The sequence below is a fragment of the Ambystoma mexicanum genome, chromosome 12 (genome assembly GCF_040938575.1).
Source record: "Ambystoma mexicanum isolate Mex_15411 chromosome 12, UKY_AmexF1_1, whole genome shotgun sequence".
In the NCBI taxonomy this organism is placed as follows: domain Eukaryota; kingdom Metazoa; phylum Chordata; class Amphibia; order Caudata; family Ambystomatidae; genus Ambystoma; species Ambystoma mexicanum.
The window spans coordinates 465,158,366-465,184,470 of NC_090936.1; the positions used below are offsets into that span (position 1 = coordinate 465,158,366).

Genomic DNA, 26,105 nt, shown 5'->3' on the forward strand with positions numbered 1-26,105 from the left:
CAACGCCTTTATAGGTGTGCAGCAACGCATTTATAGGTGTGCTTCACCTGAACGCCTGTATCCTTCACCTGAGCACCCTGTGGCAACGCCTTTATAGGTGTGTTTCACCTGAATGCCTGTATCCTTTGCCTGAGCATCCTTTGGCAACGCCTTTATAGGTGTGTTTCACCTGAACGCCTGTATCCTTTGCCTGAGCACCCTGCGGCAACGCCTTTATAGGTGTGTTTCACCTGAACGCCTGTATCCTTTGCCTGAGCATCCTGCGGCAACGCCTTTATAGGTGTGTTTCACCTGAACGCCTGTATCCTTTGCCTGAGCATCCTGCGGCAACGCCTTTATAGGTGCGTTTCACCTGAATGCCTGTATCCTTTGCCTGAGCATCCTGCGGCAACGCCTTTATAGGTGTGTTTCACCTGAATGCCTGCATCCTTTGCCTGAGCATCCTGCGGCAACGCCTTTATAGGTGTGTTTCACCTGAATGCCTGTATCCTTTGCCTGAGCATCCTGCGGCAACGCCTTTATAGGTGTGCTTCACCTGAATGCCTGTATCCTTTGCCTGAGCATCCTGCGGCAACGCCTTTATAGGTGTGTTTCACCTGAATGCCTGTATCCTTTGCCTGAGCATCCTGCGGCAACGCCTACTGAATGCCTGTATCCTTTGCCTGAGAATCCTGCGGCAACGCCTTTATAGGTGTGCAGCAACGCATTTATAGGTGTGCTTCACCTGAACGCCTGTATCCTTCACCTGAGCATCCTGCGGCAACGCCTTTATGGGTGTGTTTCACCTGAATGCCTGTATCCTTTGCCTGAGCATCCTTTGGCAACGCCTTTATAGGTGTGCTTCACCTGAACGCCTGTATCCTTTGCCGGAGCATCCTGCGGCAACGCCTTTATAGGTGTGCTTCACCTGAATGCCTGTATCCTTTGCCTGAGCATCCTTTGGCAACGCCTTTATAGGTGTTTTTCACCTGAACGCCTGTATCCTTTGCCTGAGCATCCTTTGGCAACGCCTTTATAGGTGTGTTTCACCTGAACGCCTGTATCCTTTGCCTGAGCATCCTTTGGCAACGCCTTTATAGGTGTGTTTCACCTGAACGCCTGTATCCTTTGCCTGAGCATCCTGCAGCAACGCCTTTATAGGTGTGTTTCACCTGAATGCCTGTATCCTTTGCCTGAGCATCCTGCGGCAACACCTTTATAGGTGTGCTTCACCTGAATGCCTGTATCCTTTGCCTGAGCATCCTGCGGCAATGCCTTTATAGGTGTGCTTCACCTGAATGCCTGTATCCTTTGCCTGAGAATCCTGCGGCAACGCCTTTATAGGTGTGCAGCAACGCATTTATAGGTGCGCTTCACCTGAACGCCTGTATCCTTCACCTGAGCACCCTGCGGCAACGCCTTTATAGGTGTGATTCACCCGATTGCCTGTATCCTTTGCCTGAGACCTGCGGCAACGCCTTTATAGGTGTGCTTCACCTGAATGCCTGTATCCTTTGCCTGAGAATCCTGCGGCAACGCCTTTATAGGTGTGCAGCAACGCATTTATAGGTGTGCTTCACCTGAACGCCTGTATCCTTAACCTGAGCACCCTGTGGCAACGCCTTTATAGGTGTGCTTCACCTGAATGCCTGTATCCTTTGCCTGAGAATCCTGCGGCAACGCCTTTATAGGTGTGCAGCAACGCATTTATAGGTGTGCTTCACCTGAACGCCTGTATCCTTAACCTGAGCACCCTGTGGCAACGCCTTTATAGGTGTGCTTCACCTGAATGCCTGTATCCTTTGCCTGAGAATCCTGCGGCAACGCCTTTATAGGTGTGCAGCAACGCATTTATAGGTGTGCTTCACCTGAACGCCTGTATCCTTCACCTGAGCACCCTGTGGCAACGCATTTATAGGTGTGTTTCACCAGAATGCCTGTATCCCTTGCCTGAGCATCCTGCGGCAACGTCTTTATAGGTGTGCAGCAATACCTTTATAGGTGTGTTTCACCTGAATGTCTGTATCCTTTGCCTGAGAATCCTGCAGCAACGCCTTTATAGGTGTGCTTCACCTGAATGCCTGTATCCTTTGCCTGAGAATCCTGCGGCAACGCCTTTATAGGTGTGCAGCAACGCATTTATAGGTGTGTTTCACCTGAATGCCTGTATCCTTCACCTGAGCACCCTGCGGCAACGCCTTTATAGGTGTGTTTCACCTGAATGCCTGTATCCTTCACCTGAGCACCCTGCAGCAACGCCTTTATAGGTGTGTTTCACCTGAATGCCTGTATCCTTTGCCTGAGCATCCTGCAGCAACGCTTTATAGGTGTGATTCCCCTGAATGCCTGTATCCTTTGCCTGAGCATCCTGCAGCAATGCCTTTATAGGCATGGCTCACCTGAACTAGATCTGTCATCAGAGCCATTACGATAGCTCAGCCGGTTGAGCGCTCGCTGCTGCGATCCGAGCGTGATCTGCAGGTCGCAGGCTCGGATCCCGGCAGGGCCAACTCAGCCTTTCATCCTTCCGAGGTCGATAAATGAGTACCAATTTCGGTTGGGTGATATTGTATGTAAATATGTGCTCTGTAAAGCGCTTTGGATTAAGGCGCTATATAAATAACACATCATTATCATCGCTGCCCAGAGTATTCCTTCGTCCTGAGCATCCTGCAGCAACGCCTTTGTAGGTGTGCCTCACCTGAACTTGATATGTCATCAGAGCCATTCATAATCGCTGCCTGGAGTATTGAAGCCTCACTTGAGCAGAGAGCAAAGTTTCCCAAGAGGGTTTTCCAGAGAGAAGGACTGAAGGAGTCTTCCATTTTGGAATGAGGTTTTCTGGTTCTGGTTCTTGAGTAACACAAGGTTATTACACACTGTGCCTTTCCGACTTGTGTTGTGTATTGGAGATTGGGCTGATATAACAGAACGGCAGCATCTTTCAATAGATGCAGCTAAACCGTAGCAAAAACAAAAGCCTTGATAAATATGCGGTTTTGGTGAAGAATCCAAAGGGTCGGCAAAAGTCTCAATAAGAGGGGTGCGGGTGGAGGAAGGTAGTATTTTTTTCTTCCAGGGTCTTGGCTATTTATATTGCTTCCTCAGCCAAACTGATGGACAGTCGCTGAAGGTCATTACAGTAATGCACCGCCTGATTTCATGCTATTGTCATTACCCATTCTACTACATGTAGTCATTTGGTCTAGGTCATTAACGCCATTTTAAGCAGAGGTAATACCTTCAATTACAACCAGGGAGAATTGTAGTATATCGGTTCTGAAACCCATTAACGTGCAGAGCAGTAAAAAAGGTTGTAGTCCAAAATACCACAGGCTTTACAATGACCACACAACGTGTAATGAGGCCCTGTGCAACTGTGCAACTAGCACCAAAGACAATTGGAAATCAGGCTACAAGCATGATCAATGGTGGTCAGTTCCTGATGTGAACACTGTGCCATAACACCAACTGAATTGCCCACACCATGCCCATCCTTGACAGTGTCCATCTATCACACAGTGCGGGAAGGTGCTACCTCATGGTATGAAAACCTTCATTGATCCTGGTTCGTTTCCTTGCAGACACATGATCCAACTCTAAGATTTTGTTATGGAAGACATCTTCCCTGGGAGAACCCGCCCCAAACTCCCCAGCAGGCCCCCTCTCTTATTCTGTGAAATAGGAAGGAGAGCGCCGGTCTTGAGGGTTGAAGGAGTCACATTGCTCTTGTGGTCAGGTTAAGGGGCTTGGCATTTGGCAGTTACATCAACTTCAGATGTATTACCTTTTGTAGTAACTCTTTTGTGGGTGCAGGTGCAGCATCCTTGAGATGTGGTCATGTTTAGGTCCGGCTGGAGTGAGCTTTCCTCGCTGCTAGAGAGAGCTAATAAAAATACATAGATAGAGGGGGGTTCTGGTGTCAGTCAGCTGTTCGCCAGGCCTAACTCCATCCTTCTAAAAGCTCTCTTACTGAAGCAACCATTTTGTAGATGCCAGTGCAGCTGTTTAAAAATAGGTGGCAGATTCGCTGATTGTTTCTTTAAAGGGCTTAAGTTTGTTTTGTCTTCATTCTGCCTGGCACATTTGCACTATGAGCGGAACGGTCTACATTTGGGGCGCGGTTCTTAATGGCGTTTTTCTGTGTCTATTTTTTTCCATGCTGCTTGTACAGTCCAGTACAACATGTGGTTAACAGATGGTGCTGTGCAGTCTGGCACAAATAATGCATGTTTAAACACTGACTTACAACATTGCCCTCCTTCCAGGGCTAGAACAGATGATAAAGTTAAATAGGGAGACTTACAGCACAAAGAAGCAGACAAGCTCCCGGAACATTTTTCAAAATGGCTTCAGGGTGCCTAGGATCAGCCATTTTGCAGAGGCCTGGGCTACCTTGAACGTTGGAGCTTGAGCTGCAGAAGGTTGCCTGCACGAGCTCCTTCAGTCTATCATTCCAGTCCACTGACATTGTTTGCATCGATTTGCAGCATGTATCTGCAAATCTTCTGTAGACGGACTGCTCCCTTGATGCATGGCCAAAAGCTAACAAATATTTTGTGAGAGGCCCAGTCTGATGTGTGTGGGTATGATACGATTTTAGACCATGCACCATAGCATTGTGCAATACTATGGTGCCAGGCACCAGCCCTTGGTGTGCAGGAGGGCTCTCCCAAGGTGAATGTCCAAGGTTGCACTACCACAGACCATTCATTTGTGGCAAAATGCAATCTGGCAGTAACATGTGGTTTCTGCAGTCCACTGCCATGCATGGTTTATAGTTTGCGCTGATCGGGTGTGGACTGGGAAGCAAAAGAGGCCCTGGAAATAATTTTCAAAGTAGCCCCATATTACACATTTTCAGCAAGCCCAACCCTTTTCATAAGATGTAATTTGGTGAATATATTAGCTTACCACACAAAAGAGGCCCAGGATGCAGAGGCCTACCGGGAAATCTCCAGAGTTCCCTTTAGGCCAGTCCACCCTTGCGCGCTGTGCAATCTGGCACAAGCAATGTAGCTGCCGCCACACTGCACTAGCGTCACTTTGTTCGAGTTGAAACACACAATTATGAATCTGTGCTTCTTCATTTTTCACAGGCATTTGCAGTGTATTGACATGTTTTCCACCTATGTGCTGCACTCATACTTATTCTGCTTATTATTGTGTACAAGGGAGCAGGCTGCAACAGGGAGGAGAAGCAGACCGTCTCAGAGAAACACGAGCAAATGGCTTCTGAGTGCAAAGAAGCAGCCATGTTTTAGAAGTCAGAGCCACTGGGCAAGTTGGGGCTAGGGCTCCTGTAATCTCCCCTTCCTAGGCCATGGATATTGTTTTCACCTATGTCGTGCATTTATATGAATGCAATTTTTTTCTAGAGGGATCAGCATCTTCCATGCTACATGGCTGAACACTTACAAACATTTAGTGATGAGGCCATTCTGATGTGTGTGTAAGTATGTGTGTGAGTATGCCACTTTCTAATCTATGTGCCGTGGCATTGCGCAATACTCTAGGACATTAGATGTACAAGGTTGCAGTACAGTCGGCAGTTAATTAGTGGCACTATACAATTTAACACTAAAGATGTCCACAGCAGTCCACTACCACATTTGGCTAATAGGTGGCACTCTGCAGTCTGGCACAACTAAATGTGATAGGGGCATTGTTGTGACCCTGTCAAGGGCCCCTCTCAAGCTGGGGTAAGCGGCCTACCATGGCAACTCCAAATCCAGTCCTTCACCATAGGTGGAGTTGGAGTGTTGAGGTGGACCCCGTGCCAGGATCCCTGGTATGTGTGGAGACATGTATTTATATTGATGCCCCTTTCTCTGACCCAGTACCTTTCAGCCTCTGCCCTGCCATGGCCAGATCTCTTTAATTCTGCAAATAATGTCTCTGAGGCCTGGTGATGCAAGGGACTACAGCTACCAGCATGCAACAGACTCCTCAGGTCTCTGGTATGGAGAGGGGATCTTGTGAGGCAGCTCAGCACAAAGAAGAATAACAGGTAATACATTGGCAGCGGGCCTTTAACTAGCAAAGGGCGACCCTGGAATAGGGGGCACCCAGGAACACTCTTGAAGTTCTGTTTGACCAGTGACTTATCAAGTATAGAGAAAAACCAGCAGACAAACAATGCAGGAGACAGCGAAGTTTCAAAATGAGGGGGTGACACACAAATAATCCTACTAGCAAGAGAAGCATTCTGGATTGACCATTTGAATACAGTATCTCCATACAGGATGAACGATAATAGCAGTCTGGTTTGTTTCATATGAATTTCATGAATGCTACATTAGGTTTTCTCTATCATCAAATACAAGGGAATTTTCAACATCAAAGGAGGATACCTTGGACTGCATAAAGAAATCTAGTAATTCCAGGGCTGCTGGCCCAGATGGTGTAACTAATCTAACTCTCAAAAAGGATCCAGAGAATGGGCTAGTATTATGCGCAAATGGTTCGATGACATCAAAACGGAGAATAAAATACCAAATTCCTGGAAGAACTCCATAGTGGTTCCGATCTTCAAGAAAGGAGATAGGTTGATACCGAGTAGTTGTAGGCCTATCGCCCTCTTGGATGTGATGGGGGAAAATCTTCAGATTTCTGCTGCTAAGGGCCCTAAAATCATGGGTGAAAACATCACACCACTATGACCCGGGGCAAACCGGCTTCGTGAAAGGCACTGGAACGGCCCTAAATCTATTAATCTTTAATATCCAGAAGTCAAGGGCAAACAGGTTGAATGGGTATCAGGTAATATTTTCACCAGCAAAAATATCGTCGGGAACGGCCATAGGCAATATTTTTGGTGGTGAAAATATTAGGTGCGGGGGTGTCCCCCGCACATAAAAAAATGATGCGGGGGTGTCCCCCGCAGGGTCCATGTGTTATTTTCCCTGCAAAAATATGGCAATATTTTTGCATCGCGATATTTTTGCAGCGAAAATATCACATGGAACCGTTGAATGGTGCAGAACTATACCTATAATCAATCGACCTGGCCCAAGCTTTCAATATAATTGACAGAAGGTTGCTGTGGGCCAAGTTGAAAGGCTGGGGCTGCCCTGAAGCTATAAGGGAGGCTTTATGGATGCTGCATAAAGAAACTACGCTCCAAATTAGGCTGGACAGAAAGGGCAATCTGAGTGATCAAGTTGAAACATTTAATGGTTTAAAACAGGGCTGCCCCCTTGCACCGGCGGTTTTTAATCTCTATCTCGGATGTGGGTGAAGCTTTGGAGCCAGTACAATGTTTTCCACCCCGTCTGGCGAGGGTGGCGATTGGCCGTCTAATGTACACTGATGACTTGATCCTCCTCGATCAAACCAAAATAGGTCTTCAAAGACAACTAAATGCACTGGCGGAATATGTTACAGCTAATTTCCTTAAAATTAAGGATACTAATATTTGGCCGTAAAAAGTCTCTTGCTGCAAACAAAGCGAGGGGATGGTTCCAACAAGTGGAGAAAATCTTGGAGTTCACTTCACTCACGTACCTCGGTATGTGCTTGAATGATAGCACTGTAGACACACATCGTGAGTTGGGTCTCCGAAGCAAGATTAAAAATCTGACAGCCCAAGCAAGAGTGATTTTGGCTCGATATTGTAAATACTCTATGATGCCAATTATTACTTTCGCATGAAAGTTACACCCATTCTAACCTATGGGGCGTATGCGTCATTTACCCTTTCACATGACATCTGGAAGAAGTTGGAGGGGCTTTTCTGGAGGAAACTTTTGGGCCTTCCCTCTTGTGTCCAATCGAAGTGATAAGGGCAGAGTTAGGTATCACCTCCATGTATGCTTGTACAGTCTGGAAATACCTATTGCTTCTTCAAAAATGCTGTGAGGAAAATTCCGAAGGGGCATGCGCCTGCATAAGGAAGGCGTTGACTGTAGAAAATCCTGATCCTTTGCTTAAGGCCTGGAGGTCGGTTTGCGATCTCATTCTGGAAGAAGTGAACGAGACAGAACTATCACTTGGAAACAATCTGCTGAAAGTAAAACGCAAAATTACGATATAGATTGGATTCATATGGTCGAAGTTGGACACAATGCAAAATTGTATGGGAACCACTTCCCGGATATTAGAGCAAGGGGGTCAGTACCCAAGTATGTATCTAAATTTCCGTATAGATCTCGACGCAGCCAATTCATGCGTTTCAGGTTTAACCTGTTTCCAACAAAAGAACTATTGGAAGCAAGGAAAGCCAAAGAGGAGAGGAACTACAAATGCCGAATATGTGAGTGCTAGAAGGAAACTTTGTACAATCTGACTCTTTTATGTCCCGGCACAAAGTTACTAAGACAAAAATGGCTGAAAGATTCCTTCTCCCACTGCTTAATATTAACACCTGAAGAGTGTTGGACTACTTTAATGTTGGGTGAACGCATCTCTACAACTTTGTCGCTGTTGGCTTTTTTGACTGAATTGTTTTCTAACCTAAGCAGCTCTAAATTAGAAAATGGAGCGTCTAGTAATGTAAATTAAGTCTGTTCAAATTTCAAATCTTTATGGAGCAATTCTCTCCTTGGTCTGTGGTGAGATGCAGGAGGGATTCTCCTCTCTTTCTTTGTTCATTTTCTTTCTTCCTTCCCTTCGCTAAGCAAGACAAAAACTTATGCTAATGTAATATTAGAGAGTGGAGATTATTACTGGTAAAACTGGATTTTTTTTCATATATTGTTCAAGATAAATACTTTTACTTGGGAAAAGAAAGAAATAACCTATTCTTGTATGTATTGATGTTTTAATACGTTCTGGTCAAATTGATGATATGTTTTTTCTTTTTTATGAGGTCAATGTAATTGTTAAATAAGGCTATAAAATTTGGTGTTTTAAACCAAGTTGCCAATAAAGCAATTAAAAAAAAAAAAAAAGATCAAATACAAGATGATGTCTCACCAATATGGAATAGACGTCATCCACAAAATTGTGTGGATTGATTGGGAAACTAGGAACCCTGCAACAAATAAAGTACTTTTGAAAAAGAAGGGCGTTGACAGGGGCTGCAACATTTTTACTTGAGCTAAAAGACTTGAAAAGGGGACTTTCGGCAGAAAAATACCCGTGCACATGAATCAGTCATGAACAAATATAAAGACACAGCGCTGCCGGCGAGACATTATTGAAGACTCTTACGCTACTCGCATCTCAATTATATTGGTAGCGGCCTAGAAAAGTATAATGTTGTGGGCACAGTCACACTTTTGAATTGATTGCATAAGCCCATTTTTGGTATTTTGTAAAAATCTTGGATCATTGATAATGATCTGAATGTGTTGTTCCATAGCCCAGGGATCCTGCTGCTGACTATCCATGACCAAGAAACTGATCTTGAGACACTGGAACTCGACGATTCATCCCGAGGAGAGCACGTGGATTGATGAAATTGGCAAGCTTGCGATGATGGAGAGAGTTATTTACAGGCATCAGAAGAAAAATAAGTTATTTCAGGATGTCTGGGACAGATTTCTGAAATGTTATTAATCTTGGTGGCACTATTAGGGAGGGTGGGGTTAGGTGGTTTTCTGCAACTGTTATGTACATTATATAAATTGTGAATAAAATAAAAAATGAAGGTTAGGAAGTCGAAGACAGCGGCTGTACAGTAGGTACGAATAGACGTACAACCTACTGAGAGAAAGGTATTAGAGTTCCTCGGTCAACCGTGTAGGGCAACCCACCATCTGTCCCAAAACATGAGGAAAAGTGAGAAGGGCACAATATCACTTACTAGTGAGCTGGGGCACCACAACCCTGGATCAGCAAGAAGTGTCAAGGCATTAGCCACCTGGATGGATTTCAAGCTGGGAATTATATTACTGTGAAGGATAAGAGTGGCAGAGGAGTGGCTGGGCATTACATCCATGTGACTGTAACTTAAGCAAAGAAGCAGCTGGGCACTGTACTCCTGCGACCATATGTTTGAGCCCTGAAGAAGAGGTGGGCTATGTCACAGAGAATGTGATTAGTTTAGAGAACCTAGGGCGAGGACAGTATCCCCGCGAGGAAGGGGACGTTGAACTGTATTATTTATCCAGTCCTGACACCATTAGTGCCGATTGTTCCCGGAGGGAAAGGCATGGCTGTGTTCTAGATACACTTCTAGATTCTATATGAGTTTTTCCCATGTGTGAATAAAACAATTTAAATCTTTAGTTGTGTGTCAAGTGGTTTTATGACCTGCTAAAGAAGACAATTAGATGTCTATCTTTTAATGTTAAACAAAGGGGGGTCTGGGAATCTCTCTACCAGTACGAACACAGCCCAATGACCCGTTCTTGGGTGAATAACCCCTGGGAGAGACTCTACCAAGTCTTTAGCTCACTGTCCCTTTCACAAAGAAGACATTTCCCAGCATACCAGCCTTTGTCCTGCCCAGGGGCAGTCCAGCGCCGAAATGCTAGGCAATTCTCCTCTGAACAAGAGTACCAACAGTAACCCCATACACGTGTTTCAGCCTTGTTGGGCTTCATCAGTGAGGTGAAACTGTTGCCTCTCTAAGAACATGTTGTAAGACAAATCAGATCTCACCTACTAAAGTGATATGGTAGACCTATATCATAAAAATGCAGACGTGCATGCTGTCAAGAGTTTTGTGTGTTATATGTGAAATTATCGGCCGTTTAACACCATTGCCTCATAATGCTGGTGAAAAAACAATAGTCACATTAACATAGGTACGAATGCAAGTCCTGTAAAAGGGAAAAATATCGTCACTCAAATACCGCCGGATGCTCCGGTCATTGTATGCTGTTCTTCTCCCTCTACAGTCCGTTCCCCCAGCGGCAGTGTCCTGTTATCTGGGACGATCGCTATGTGTGCATCTAGCCTGCTTTGCACTTCCGGTTTTTGTCCCAGACCGCACCAGTGCATTTCTTTTGAATGGTCAACATTTCACTTACGTGAAGATTTCTCCGAGTTCTTTATTAAACACTGTACCACCACCCCCTCGCCCCCATTTCTCCACAATATTCCTTTTGTCCCCATTACCGCCCTGAGAACACTCATCCATGCTCACCGTTATATGTTCCAGGGAGAACCCATGAGCAGCAGAGGCGGTCTTTGCATTGTAATAAAGTAAAATACCTATTTGTTCCACCTACCCCTGGAAGCCACTCACCACCCCAAGCCATACCTCTTTGTTCCACCTACCCCCTGAAGCCACTCACCATCCCAAGCCATACCTCTTTGTTCCACTACCCTGGAAGCCACTCACCGTCCCAAGCCATACCTCTTTGTTCCACTACCCTGGAAGCCACTCACCGTCCCAAGCCATACCTCTTTGTTCCACCTACCCCCTGAAGCCACTCACCATCCCAAGCCATACCTCTTTGTTCCACTACCCTGGAAGCCACTCACCGTCCCAAGCCATACCTCTTTGTTCCACCTACCCCCTGAAGCCACTCACCGTCCCAAGCCATACCTCTTTGTTCCACCTACCCACGGAAGCCACTCACCGTCCCAAGCCATACCTCTTTGTTCCACCTACCCACGGAAGCCACTCACCGTCCCAAGCCATACCTCTTTGTTCCACCTACCCCCTGAAGCCACTCACCGTCCCATGCCATACCTCTTTGTTCCACCTACCCACGGTAGCCACTCACCGTGCCAAGCCATAACTCTTTGTTCCACTACCCTGGAAGCCACTCACCGTCCCAAGCCATACCTCTTTGTTCCACTACCCTGGAAGCCACTCATCGTCCCAAGCCATACCTCTTTGTTCCACCTACCCCCTGGAAGCCACTCACCGCCCCAAGCCATACCTCTTTGTTCCACCTACCCCCTGAAGCCACCCACCGACCCAAGCCATACCTCTTTGTTCCACTACCCTGGAAGCCACTCATTGTCCCAAGCCATACCTCTTTGTTCCACCTACCCCCTGAAGCCACCCACCGACCCAAGCCATACCTCTTTGTTCCACTACCCTGGAAGCCACTCATCATCCCAAGCCATACCTCTTTGTTCCACCTACCCCCTGGAAGCCACTCACCGCCCCAAGCCATACCTCTTTGTTCCACCTACCCCCTGAAGCCACCCACCGACCCAAGCCATACCTCTTTGTTCCACTACCCTGGAAGCCACTCATCGTCCCAAGCCATACCTCTTTGTTCCACTACCCTGGAAGCCACTCATCGTCCCAAGCCATACCTCTTTGTTCCACTACCCTGGAAGCCACTCATCGTCCCAAGCCATACCTCTTTGTTCCACCTACCCCCTGGAAGCCACTCACCGCCCTAAGCCATACCTCTTTGTTCCACCTACCCCCTGAAGCCACCCACCGACCCAAGCCATACCTCTTTGTTCCAGCTACCCCTGGAAGCCACTCATCGTCCCAAGCCATACCTCTTTGTTCCAGCTACCCCTGGAAGCCACTCAACGTCCCAAGCCATACCTCTTTGTTCTACTACCCTGGAAGCCACCCACCGACCCAAGCCATACCTCTTTGTTCCACCTACCCCCTGGAAGCCACTCACCGCCCCAAGCCATACCTCTTTGTTCCAGCTACCCCTGGAAGCCACTCAACGTCCCAAGCCATACCTCTTTGTTCCACCTACCCCCTGAAGCCACTCACCATCCCAAGCCATACCTCTTTGTTCCACCTACCCCCTGGAAGCCACTCACCGCCCCAAGCCATACCTCTTTGTTCCACCTACCCCCTGAAGCCACCCACCGACCCAAGCCATACCTCTTTGTTCCAGCTACCCCTGGAAGCCACTCATCGTCCCAAGCCATACCTCTTTGTTCCAGCTACCCCTGGAAGCCACTCAACGTCCCAAGCCATACCTCTTTGTTCTACTACCATGGAAGCCACCCACCGACCCAAGCCATACCTCTTTGTTCCAGCTACCCCCTGAAGTCACCCACCGACCCCAAGCCATACCTCTTTGTTCCAGCTACCCCTGGAAGCCACTCAACGTCCCAAGCCATACCTCTTTGTTCCACCTACCCCCTGAAGCCACTCACCATCCCAAGCCATACCTCTTTGTTCCACCTACCCCCTGAAGCCACTCATCGTCCCAAGCCATACCTCTTTGTTCCAGCTACCCCCTGAAGCCACCCACCGACCCAAGCCATACCTCTTTGTTCCACCTACCCCTGGAAGCCACTCAACGTCCCAAGCCATACCTCTTTGTTCCACCTACCCCCTGGAAGCCACTCATCGTCCCAAGCCATACCTCTTTGTTCCACTACACTGGAAGCCACTCAACGTCCCAAGCCATACCTCTTTGTTCCAGCTACCCCTGGAAGCCACTCAACGTCCCAAGCCATACCTCTTTGTTCCACCTACCCACGGAAGCCACTCAACATCCCAAGCCATACCTCTTTGTTCCACCTACCCCCTGGAAGCCACTCAACGTCCCAAGCCATACCTCTTTGTTCCACCTACCCCCTGAAGCCACCCACCGACCCAAGCCATACCTCTTTGTTCCACTACCCTGGAAGCCACTCAACGTCCCAAGCCATACCTCTTTGTTCCACCTACCCCCTGGAAGCCACTCAACGTCCCAAGCCATACCTCTTTGTTCCACCTACCCCCTGGAAGCCACTCATCGTCCCAAGCCATACCTCTTTGTTCCACTACCCTGGAAGCCACCCACCGTCCCAAGCCATACCTCTTTGTTCCACTACCCTGGAAGCCACTCAACGTCCCAAGCCATACCTCTTTGTTCCACTACCCTGGAAGCCACTCATCGTCCCAAGCCATACCTCTTTGTTCCAGCTACCCCTGGAAGCCACTCAACGTCCCAAGCCATACCTCTTTGTTCCAGCTACCCCTGGAAGCCACTCAACGTCCCAAGCCATACCTCTTTGTTCTACCTACCCACGGAAGCCACTCAACGTCCCAAGCCATACCTCTTTGTTCCACTACCCTGGAAGCCACCCACCGTCCCAAGCCATACCTCTTTGTTCCACTACCCTGGAAGCCACTCAACGTCCCAAGCCATACCTCTTTGTTCCACTACCCTGGAAGCCACTCATCGTCCCAAGCCATACCTCTTTGTTCCAGCTACCCCTGGAAGCCACTCAACGTCCCAAGCCATACCTCTTTGTTCTACCTACCCACGGAAGCCACTCAACGTCCCAAGCCATACCTCTTTGTTCCACTACCCTGGAAGCCACCCACCGTCCCAAGCCATACCTCTTTGTTCCACTACCCTGGAAGCCACTCAACGTCCCAAGCCATACCTCTTTGTTCCACTACCCTGGAAGCCACTCATCGTCCCAAGCCATACCTCTTTGTTCCAGCTACCCCTGGAAGCCACTCAACGTCCCAAGCCATACCTCTTTGTTCCAGCTACCCACGGAAGCCACTCAACGTCCCAAGCCATACCTCTTTGTTCCACTACCCTGGAAGCCACTCATCGTCCCAAGCCATACCTCTTTGTCCCACCTACCCCCTGGAAGCCACTCACGGTCACTGGACGTACGATCCATGGGTGACTTGTATAAAAAGGAGCAGTGAAAAAGTAAAACTATACTTTTATTCCACAATGTAAGAAAGGATGGAGATTAATACACCGTGTATATCCCTGGACACTCTTGAGATTTGTGCAACTCCTTTCTTCAAGTGTGGATTATGATGAGGCATGAAACTGCGCTCACCAGCATAAAAGCTCACACAAGAGAGGGAACAGAGACCCCCTGGAAGGCAGATGTCACCCAGTTGTTTTCTAATACTCCGCAACACCGACATTTGGAAAGATTTCATTAACTTCTCAAATGCAAGTCTAAAGGTGAAAATGAAAGTCAAGCAACATCACATATTTCCTGAACTTAGATACCGCCCTTATTCACAGAGCGTTTTCCAATGGGGATTTGCAATTATAAAACGCTTCTGTGAATTAGGCCCCGAGGCGACAGCATTTTTGTCCGTTTGTTTATTCTAAGTGCTAAAGGCGTGTATGCTCGTCCTGAATTCCCATAAGGCATCACTGTAGTCTCCGCCCAATCCCGCACTTAAGTGTAATGTATGGAGTTGCAGCACATAGGCATGTTCATATGCAATGGCCGCGCATGGTGTGTTCATCAGCCACTATATTGAGAACTATACAAATGTCAACACTTTACTATTTGACTGGGAAGGTACACACTACTGCAGACTGGATGTCTGAGGTGGCATTACAGAAGCCTTGTACCACTGCAAGCGCAGTTAGCGCTAGGGCACACATTGCCCTCGTAAAACCTTTTTGTAGCAGGGCAAAGGGCTCCAACTCAGGCGAAAATTGCCCTGTGCAAAAACCTTTGAAATACATTGTTTGTACAAGGGTCACGCTTGCTCTGCTGCTAATGACACTTTCACCAGTGCAAAGATTCTGCGATATCTCCCCTGGTCCGAAAGACGCAGGGCAGCCTTCCCGCTATGCAGAGGGACAGAGGAATCCCAAATGCAGAGCCCTAGGAAGGCCAGCTATCTGGGGTGAGGACTTTTCCTCATTCTTACCAAGTTTTGGTGCTCCAGCTATCTTTTACTAACCACCAACTGACCACTGCCTCACATAGCACGCTTTTCTTTCAGTCAGCCTTCTCGACATTTCTATCCAATCACCACACAACTCACGCTGGGTTCATGTTGGTTAAATTCAGAATTCGATGGCGGGGATAAGTTAGTGTGCACTGCATGGTAAACGGCTCCCTGCCTCCAAATTTTCATCATTTGCACGGCAGAGTGCAAAAGTTCAGAGCAAAAGGCAATGCTTGCGTTTAATTGTGAGCGCTGCCTGCAATGATCACCCGGCAAGTGGTGCTCCCAATTACAATGAAACCCTTCCCAACATGCAAGTAAGGGAGGCAGCATTTACAATTACAATTAAATCCTCCCCAACATGCTTGCAAGTCGGGTAGGGTTTAATTGTAATTGTAAAAGCTGCCTGCTATGCAGGCATAGCAGGCAGCATGTACAATGGATCCCTACAGTGTCTGTCTGCTTTCAGCTGGTGAATAAAGCTGGAGGACCGCATAGGGATCTCCAGTATGAAAATCCATGTTGGCACTAATGCTGGAGCATTTTTATGGTGGAGAGGAAGGGTGGTGGCGAAGCGCAAGTTGCGTTCCCCCCCTCCTCATTGCCATACATATGATTGAATGTAAGCCGTAACATGAATGAATGGCGTAAAAGCCTTATGCATAGCTTTTTCATCATTCCTTTATGTTACATGCTCGTAGAACATGAGCCCCTTTATCTCTCGCCCTATCTCCCTGTGTCTCTTGCCAACTCCCCCTTTCCCCTCTTTCTCTCGCTCCCTTTTTTCAGGCTTACATCAGCTGTCAATCAAACTCTCAATCGCTCACACAGACCCATCACCAAAATAAACACTGCGCTGTATCTTGGGCCAGGTGGAAGGCAGGGAATACCCAGGTGTGACACAGGACCCAGGTAGGTACAAGTGGAACGCTTCTGTTTTGTTGCAGTATTCAGGTAGAAAGATTAGTCAGGAGAAACAGTCAGGTACATCTTTCCAGTTTTAGGGCTCCCATGCTGCAGTCCACACCTAACATCCTTGGAACCCTCAGTTGTATTTGTATTTATTAAGTTTATATAGCGCTTTGTGCGAAAGCGCTTTACATTTCAACAACAAGAATACATAGAATAATAGAAGCATAAAATTACAAGACATGAAACAAACCATCAAAAACAGTATACAGAACAATTTACCATGGCTAATGTAAGAGATATAGATCAGGGGAAGGAAAGAGGGATGAAGTAAGGGAGGTCGGGTAGGGGAGGAAGATGCGATTACAGGGGGAGGGGAAGTAGGAATGGGGAAGAAGGGAAGTTGTAGGGAGGAAGGATGGAAAGAGGGATAAAAGGGGGATAGGAGAAATTAAAGAGGGATGTCAGGACAGGGGTGAAGAAGAGAAGATTTCAAGGAGGCATGGAACGAGGAGTACGAGGACATGGAGCGGATAGAGAGAGGAAGAGAGTTCCAGTGCAGCGGGGCAAGGAGCTGAAAGGATCGGAAACGAGTGAGAATGTAGTTGCTGTTCTACATTCCATTCATGCCATTAGCCACTGCACACACTCACTCTAGATATAATCCAAGTCACAACACAAGCAAAGGCTGCTATGATAAAATCCATACAGGGTGTCACTCATTACAGAAGTAGGCTGCAGGATATGATAAAGTGGACGTTTTCACAGAGCCCTTTGCTTCTTGGTCCTCAATAACTTCTACATCGCCAATTTGTCATGTGGGTTCCATACATCCTTAGTTTCTTTTGTATGTGCGGGTTTCAGAACAGAACTGTGCCCAGATGCCTCAGGGCTTGGCGCGCTATATAAATGCCACAATAAATAAATAAATAGTGATTCTTGATGTTTTAGAGCTTCTTATTGATTATGTATTCCAATACATCATCTTGGCTGCTTGATCGTTTACTAGGGCATATGTTACAGAAATAGGAAGACTGTTCATAGCAGCTCTCCAGGCGCGGTGTCTCCATCAATAGTGAAAAAGAAAAGGAGGACAAGAGGAAGCAAAGACTCTTTCCCTTTCTTCTTGCAGTTGGATGATTTTCTGAATTATATTCACCCGGGGATTTTCAAAGTGGAGAGCCACAAAGAAGCCCAGAAAACTGCCCAAAACATGTATTTGAGTTTCCTAACTGTATAATAAATGTCTCGGGAGGATAGCTCTGGGGCAATGCAACGACGCGGAGCAACTCAGGTTTGATCCCCGGGTCCGCGCTTAGAAAACGCTGGGTATTAAGTCATATTAAATGTAAAGTGAAAAAATAACATATTACAAAACGTAGATGGAGAATCTGCAACTGGAAAAATATGACGTATGCATCGACAATGTATTCGTGCCCTTCCAGGTGTTCTCCAACACATTCTTAAGTGCAAAAAGATAACTTTATATGTAAGTGGATACAATAGGCACAAGAGTAGAGCGGGCAAGGAAGGCCCTTTACATGGACATATTTGTGTCTTCGGGGACAAGACAAATACATTCCTTGCCAGCCATCTAGCCAAATGACAAACTACGTGACAACTTCCGGCCAAATGTGACAACTTGCATACATCTGGAAGTATGTTCTTCCCCTTGAATATCTGGCCTTACCTGTGGATATCACACGTCTCCCCTGAATCCGCATAGCTTTCAAGCTTTTTCTCTAAAACATTGCAGGCTTGGTTTATTAGAGGGCACATCTAAAAAAAAAAAATGGAACAATTAAACCAACGAGTAGTCATTTTGTATAGCTCTTGATGAAAACATACAAGCTAAATGTTCAAAATGTTTCTTCTTCATTTGTGTTTCAGAAACTTCCTGTTTCGGCCATCTTGTCTTGACTGGGCTGGGGGAGGGGAGTTCATTCTCTGTGCATGTTCGTTCTTCTAGCTCTATTAGTAGGAAGGGTCTCTAGCCGGGGAACAAACGCAGTTCAATGAACGTTCAGTGAAACCGCTTGGACCCTCTTCCTAGCCACAACCCTAATCACACATGGGCTGGTCAGGTTCCGAAATAGGTTAGAGCTTCAAACTGAACAACAAATGCAACCTGTGAAAGCGATGATGTAAGCCTGGCCAAAGGTGCTAGCGTGGGAAGTCTCAGGGGGCGGGCCCGACCACCAGCTTAGTGATGTGAGATCCAGAGGAGCTATAGGACGGATCCCTTGCTCACCCCTATGTTGCAGAGATGAGGGTGTGGACAGATTACATAAAAGGTAAAGGTCACCACTATTGCAGTGAGCAAACAGCTTACCAATACATATGGTGCACCATCAACATTCACTGCTACTGAAGTAAGTGGAGAACGGAGCAGGAAAGAGACTGTAGGTACCGGTTCAGCCAGCGGGGCGCAGCCTCTGCGCTCCACCAGGCATGCAAAACTCACAAAACAAAGATGGCAGTCCAGGTAAATTCATTAGTGGCCCGCCAATCGCCAAGAAGTGCTAATCAGTTGATTCCGCTGCAAGCCCTGGGTGAATACGAAGCCTAGGGGTGGGAACCAGGAGGTATTAAAACCCACAGAGAGAGGAAAGCACTTAGTCGGTACTTAAAGTAGGAGAAGAGTAAGCAGTAAAGAGGTGGAGGCAGAGAAGAAGTTGAAGGAGATGGAGTTGCCCACAAGTACTGGACGAGGTGAAGGTGTAGAGAACTGAAGGAACAGGGGGTGGTGAAGGGGCAGAGAAAGTGTAAAAGACAGAGGTTAGAGGTTATGAACATCAAGAAGTGGGAGAGAACACAGAAGAGTTTTGAGGAGATACACGTGATGTTGGAAGAAGTAGATGTTGGAAGAGGGGAGAACACAGAAAAGGTTGGAGGAGGTAAACATTAAGGTGGAGGAATGAGACCAGAAGAGTCGGACATCAAGAAGGAGTGGAGATAGCAGATGTGGTTGGCAGAGGTGAAGACCTAGGAAAAGAGCAGAAAAGGTTGGAGGAAGTAAATCTCAAGTAGGATCAGTGAGGGAACAAGAGAGATAAAACATCTGGAGAGAGTAAAAAGGAGTGGTGGCAAAGATGCATTAACTAGAGGTGGAGTAGGGGGGAGAACAAGCAGGAAAGCATGGAGAATGCTAGTAGGACCTCAGGAGGTGAAGGTTGATAGCTAGTGAGCAAGCCAATGCAAGTCTAAACATTGTCTGAAAGCAGTGCGAGCTGGAAGGAGCACATGAAAGAAATGTTGAGGTTAGCCAGCAACAATATTGATGGACAGCATTGAGGTCCTGTGTCAGGTCCTGAAGCACAAGTGAGAAGCGGCTCAGTGAGAAGGGAAGTGGGAGTTACTGGAGAGGTTGTAGTCTCAGGATCCCAAGACATGGAGCTGAGTCAAGTCCCCATTTCACACCTCCAAGCCCTCCTTGCCTCAATGGTCATGGGGATATTGTGTGGAAATTGCTTACGAGAGCCTCAGGTGACAGCAAGAGTGCCTTTGATATCTCAATGAGCTACCATAAGAGTGGCCTAGTGGGAAAGGCCATTTATGCACCAGAACTATCTTCAATAGAGAGACTTTTGTCCACAGTGTGAGTGACTCAGAGAGTGACTATAGATATCATAGAACTTTGCCTGAAAGAATTGGCTTTTGACCACATGCTCCATAAAGAACTGTTGAGTGGAGAGAATGCAGCAGGAGTCATGCGCAAGACCAATTATGGACCACAAGAGGCATCCTAAGGGATCCTATTGCAGTAGAGCAGATTTCACGTGATTACAGGAAGCCTTAAGCAAACTTGCCAAGAATAAGAAGGAACTATCCATGAGAAGAATCCTGAAGAGACTTTTTTTGACACATCATTCTGACCAAAAAGACCTGCTTACCTTTAAAAGAGAACTCCACCAAGTCTGTCCGATATCTGTTGGGGGGAGGGAAACAGGATAGGAAGAGGCCTTTCTTGGGTTGATACAGTTAATTTCACTTTGCCTGAAAAAATTATCCTTTCTAGTTTTCAATCCCATTCTCCCTCACTGTGAACCCTATGTCTAGTGGTGGTGAAATAAAGGTGATGGGATATAGCTTGATGAATATGTATTTATTGGTGCTGGCATTTCAGTTTCTAATGCAGCACCTCCTTGGTTTTGTTCCCTTGGTTATTGTTTTATGTCTGTTGAGATCTCTGAACTAGTTGAGCTATGTTGTAAGCTCGTTTGAAATACAACTTGATTTAAGAAGTTTGCTAGCTAAGTTGTGTGGATTTGAACACCAGTGCTACCAAAGTCCTATTTAGATGTAAAGTAGTTATTGTTCGATAGGACAGGTTCAGGTGAGACCTGTACCTTGGTCTAATAGACACCATTTGGGTGTGATTTAGAGGAATTTTGAGTTACTTGAAGAAGTTTACTCACTATTTTGATGCTGGTGTATGTTGTCGTCCCTTGTAGGTGGTCCCTCATTGATTTTGGATCCCCCCCAGCCTGACCCTGGATTGCATGGTGGTGAAGACTTTTGTGTAAAGAAAGGTTCCCCTGAAGAAAGTTCATGCATCCGAAGCTGATAAGAACTGAAACATGTCAAGATATGTGTTTTTTGTGAAATTACATGGTTTTAAGTGTAGAGTGTGTTATAATTGTTAGGTGTCTGTTTAATTATTACGTGTTTTGAATTTGTTGTTGTAATTCATAATGCCGCATGCTAGTTTCCCCTGATCAAGGCACCACACTGGAAGCTGGACACTGCTGTGCATCGAGCAGGGTTCCTTATTTTGCCCTTGCAGTTATATCATAGACTTGCAGAGATGCCAGTTAGTTCCTCTTTTTTTAATTTGGGCTATTCGGTGTCACTTGATGAAACTATTGCATTGGAGTACAAATAGGGAGACATGGCATACGAGTAGGGACACAAAGCTTGTAGATGTTTGGTTATTTGACCACCCTTTGACTGCCCATAGCCATGCTAATCCCTATGTCCATTCCCGCCCAGTTCTTGCCCCTGCCCACCCAAACGCCTCCTCATGGGATCTCTTTGAGCTTCCTTTAATCAAGCCGTAGCATCAAACTTTGCACACACCAGCGTTTTTTCAAAGCAGTCTAAGGACTTAATTGGAGTTGTAAACCTGCAACCTTTGTTATAAAAATGTCCTAAATCTCTGCCTTCAGCCACTCGATTTATAAGCACTCAGCGTGTCCTTCACTGTTAAACACAAGCATTGGCAAAGTCAACAGTATTGGCTTCTGTATAAGTATCAGGCATTTGCCAGGCACTGCTATTAGATGCCCAGGTTCTGGCAGCATTCTGCACCTACCACCATCAATGGCCAGTTAATACCACTACGGCTTTGCCTGACAAGTGCCTCACCCATGCCTACACAGAAGCCCAAACTGTTGGCAGTGCCCATGCTTGTTTCAGGATGGCATCGTCATAGAGGCAGACATTCTGGAGGGCTGGCACTCCTCGCAGTGCTTCTAAGGCATTTAGGGCTTGGGGATCCTGCAGCTATGCTGTGCTGGATGGGGTCATTTTTAGTTATGATATGATGTGGCATTTATAACGCGCCTATACACAAGTGTTTCCCTGCAGTTATATGGCCCCCTTCGGGTTCTGGGGTGATATAATGTGCAAAGCAGTGTGCTCTAATGAATCAACTAGTGAGATAACACACATGAAGCAGAGGAAACCTTTCCTTACTTTCCTTATTGTACAAACAATACATTTCTTTAAGATCCTAGCAAGCGTCACATAAGTTCATTAAATCCAAGTCCTTCATTGGTTCAGTTTTCAGCTATTGCTTTTTAGGAAACTCAGTCTCATAAATTACTCTCTGGATCATATAACAATACCCCCTATTTGGGCATGATGGGGAGTGGGGAGTAGGCGGTGCCCAAGGGTGCAGGCACCACCCCCCACTATGTGAAGTGTGACGTGGGCTTGGCATGGAAAGTATCCCCTGGACTCCTTCACGACACCAGAGGCTTGGAAAAAGAGACCATCACATGACTACCACTGCAAGCCACCTGAATCTACTCGGTGGAAGTCAAGCACCACCTCTATTGCTTGCAGCGCTGCTGGCCGGTGAGATGAGGAAATGGGAAGTCCTTGCCCTTTAAATCAGTTTGTATGTGATGAAAAAGTTACCACCAGGCCCCACGGTTATGCAGACTTTTGAAAGGGAAATGTAATATTGATCAACTTGGGGCTTCAAAGACGTGTTGATCTTGCAGGCAGTGCAGACCACGTGCATGAGCTAGAGCACTTGCTGGCCCCACTCAGATGCGAGCACTGCATCTTAGTGTGCACGCGGACAGATAGAAAATCCAAGATGGCAACTGGTCTGTTATAGGCTTGGTCCACTGACCGGAACACACACTCACTGGCACAGTGCCTTCATCTGGTTCCTTACCAAATAGACACACAGACACACAGACACACAGACACACACACCCCAAACCCCCCCCCCAAAGTGCGGTCCAGGGTGGAGGGTTGGTGGTCTATAAATACCAGGAGGCAGCATTAGAGAGTGTGGGTATGAGGAGAAGTGGTGTGAGCAGAGATGAAGGTGCAGAGGTAGAGATGGAGGAGCTGGACAAGGAGAAGGCACTGAAGGTACAGTAGCAGGAGAACATTGAAGGTAAAAAGGGAGAAGGCAGTCAAGAGAGAGTTGGAGGTGACTGAGGAGGAGGAGTTGAGGAGAGAGTTAACGGCACGGGAGGTTGGAGGGGAAGAGAAAGCAGAAAGAGACTGGAGGAGAACATCAAGCAGGAGGAGAGAAAACAGTGGTTGAAGGACATCCATGAGAGGAAAAGGGATAAGGAGAAAAGGTAAATACTGTGTGGACCAAAGGTCAGCACCACCATAGAAAGAGGACGTTTTTGGAGTCTGGAAGGGGAAGCAGACAGGAGTAGAAGGGATTGGGGAGGATCCTAGAGGTCAAGGGCCACCCGAGACAAACAGTGAGACAACAGCAATACAACTATTGTTTAGAGAGAGTGGGTGGGGGAACATCTAGGCGTTCACAGAGCCCAAAGGTCAGTGGCCATGCATAGAGACAGGTTGCCATGAGTGAGTGGTGGTACAACATTGTGGAAAGTCCACCGAGGATGGGTGACTTGATGAGGTCCAGAGCAGCACCATAGCATTGACCTGGCACTTAGATAACCTTTTGCCCTTCCTCGCATTCTGAAGCCACTGTAGATGATAATGCAATGGAAAGTAGTCCCGATGTTATGGACTTTGTGGCCACCAGGCGAATAAACTAAGAATTGAGAATGCCACCCACATAAACCAAGTTGTGTCAAGGAACTATGAGTGATGCTGGGGAAAACCCAGAGAACAGGTTGGGGGAAAGGTTCTGTTAAACCAAGAGGTCTTTGTTTTGACTATCCCATTTTGGGTTGCCCTACATTTGTGTCGATACCCTAATATACTATTTCTTTTACCTCTACCCATGAGTTGTTCTCTGTGGAGTCCATTTGACTTTTTGGGAATCCCATATCAAAGTCTTCATGAGGCCCTCCCTGACCTTTTAACTTTTCTCAGCCTAATTAATAATTCTCAGAAGCCCTATGCAGCCTGTTGGTTTGCTTTCAAGCAAGGAACTGTTCTCAGATGCACTCGCCAAACTCATGGTTTGCTATGAAAACAGTTAGCAATATCCACCCGCTTGGCATTATCAGGACGATCCCTATCCTGTTCTGCCACCTCCTCTCTCTCTCTCTCTCTCTCTCTCTCTCTTGTCTCCAACCACCTCTCCACAATCCTGCCCCCACGTACTTCCAATATCACCAACTTGTAGCAAACACCTTCAACAACCATCTTCAGACACATGCACTGTCAGACTGTGAGCCTGGATTATTTTAGCTCTGTAATCACCCCTGACCTAGGCTGGATGATCTGTAAAGGTTTACCTCTGTGTTAGCATATCGGTAAAGGAATAGGATTGGCTGTGGGCAGTGAGGCCACCTGGGCTCAGTTAGTGACTGGGAAGGTGGGCTAAGCCTTTAAATGGCCGGTCCACCATCTTGGATTTTATACAGGTCATTTCCAGAGCCTACAGGGAGCCATGGGAACTGTGGGCATGTTTGTGGAGCGAGAGCTGCTGCCACTGTATGTGGCATTCATGGTCTCCCAGAAATTCACTCTGGGGTTGGCCTGGATGGACTTTGTTTTGCAAACTTCTGCATTCTCCTTGAGCAAAGTCCACTGTGCACTCTTGAGATCTTTGAGAGCTGCAGCACGGAAGTGGGATAGAGATTAGCCGTGGTCATTCAACGATCACTACGCCTTGGCAATCAAGGCAGCCAAGAGTCTCTGCTTCTCGAATAATTAGATCAACCTAATACTAAGTATGGTAAACTACTTCAGTTACTCACAACTGCTGTTCAGGTCTTCTTGAAAAGTGGCCTCCAGCAGCTTGTCCCATACTCCGTGATGAAGCGGACAGTGCCCCTATTACTGGAAACGGAGTCCGAGCCCAGGGGATCTGGGGTATTTCATCATGGTCGCTGTTTCAATGGATTTTTGTGAATTTATTTTTGGGGAGCAAGCCATGCCCACCGCCCATGCCCTACCACCCCTTCCCATGCCCCCACTACCCTCACAATTAATAACACATGTTTCCTTTCTCTACCCCCCCAAAACACCACATCAAATAAATGCAGCACAAATGCCATTCACCAAATGCGATGAAACGGCAAAGACTAGATTGTGCAGGTGATGCTCTGGACACAGCCTCCAATCCCACCAAGGGCTATTTTAAGTAAGTAACTCTTAGCATAACAAGAGTGCCTGTGGTCTAATCAGGGTTCAAGTTTAGTAGGTGCACAGCTTGTCCTAATGAAGAGTAATTACTGTATTTGATCGTAGGAATTTTAAGCCACTAATTTGAGGAATGGGAATCTCTCTGAAATGAAGTCCTTTTACCAATTTACCACACTTACAACTGGCACAAAACACCTCACATTTGTTTTAATGCAACCCACATCTCAGGTACTATTTCTTCCTTTCCTTGGGCACTGGATTTGGGTCCTATTACTGTTTCTGTATTTTTCCTTGAGTTTTGTGTATCTGTTTTCATACTTGTCTACCACTCCCAGGGTTTTGAGATTTTCATATAAGATCTGGACCAACTCTGTCTCCCATCCTTCTGAATATCGTTTAGAAAGGTAGTTCTCATTCAGCTATTCCATATACTCTGCTCATATTGCCTTGTCTGTACTAATTCCTGTTTTGTCTTTTCGGCATCAGGATTTCGCATGTCTTTCCTGGCCTCTGCTTACCATTTAGTTTGCAGCTAAATGAGCTATAATTTGGACACACCCAGAGGTTGGGAGGGTGGATGTATCTTTGTAGACTCTGGGACCTGATACTACATTATGCTTGATTATTCTATGGAGGTATACACTGTATTTGTCATAGGGATGCCTATATGCCTGTTGGAGAAGGAATAATGTTTCTAAATACAATTATTTACATTCCTAAAAACATCCTTGCTTCAAATTAGATCTTGCAAGAGGTTCCAAAGAACTTATAAACTTGATTAAAAACCGAATCTCAATGTTAGTTAACATACAGATAAAAGTGACAGCAATATCATTTTTACGCAACCCAAATAAGAGCAATCTAGCTTTTAAACCATATTATTATTATTATTATTATTCAATTGTTATTATGCGCCACATTCCCATGGGCCTCAGAGTGCACAGAGATCACAAAAACAAAAGACAAGACG

The 26,105-nt window shown here is 46.5% G+C and overlaps 1 protein-coding gene across 1 annotated transcript in view; it reads right to left on the minus strand.

The window, feature by feature from the left end:
- Positions 1–26,105, minus strand: part of TBXAS1 (thromboxane A synthase 1) — a 548,307-nt gene that overhangs the window by 163,566 nt on the left and 358,636 nt on the right. The window contains exon 7 of the mRNA XM_069628729.1: positions 18,060–18,148. Coding sequence (XP_069484830.1) covers positions 18,060–18,148 — 89 coding nt within the window. The remainder of the gene's footprint in view (positions 1–18,059; positions 18,149–26,105) is intronic.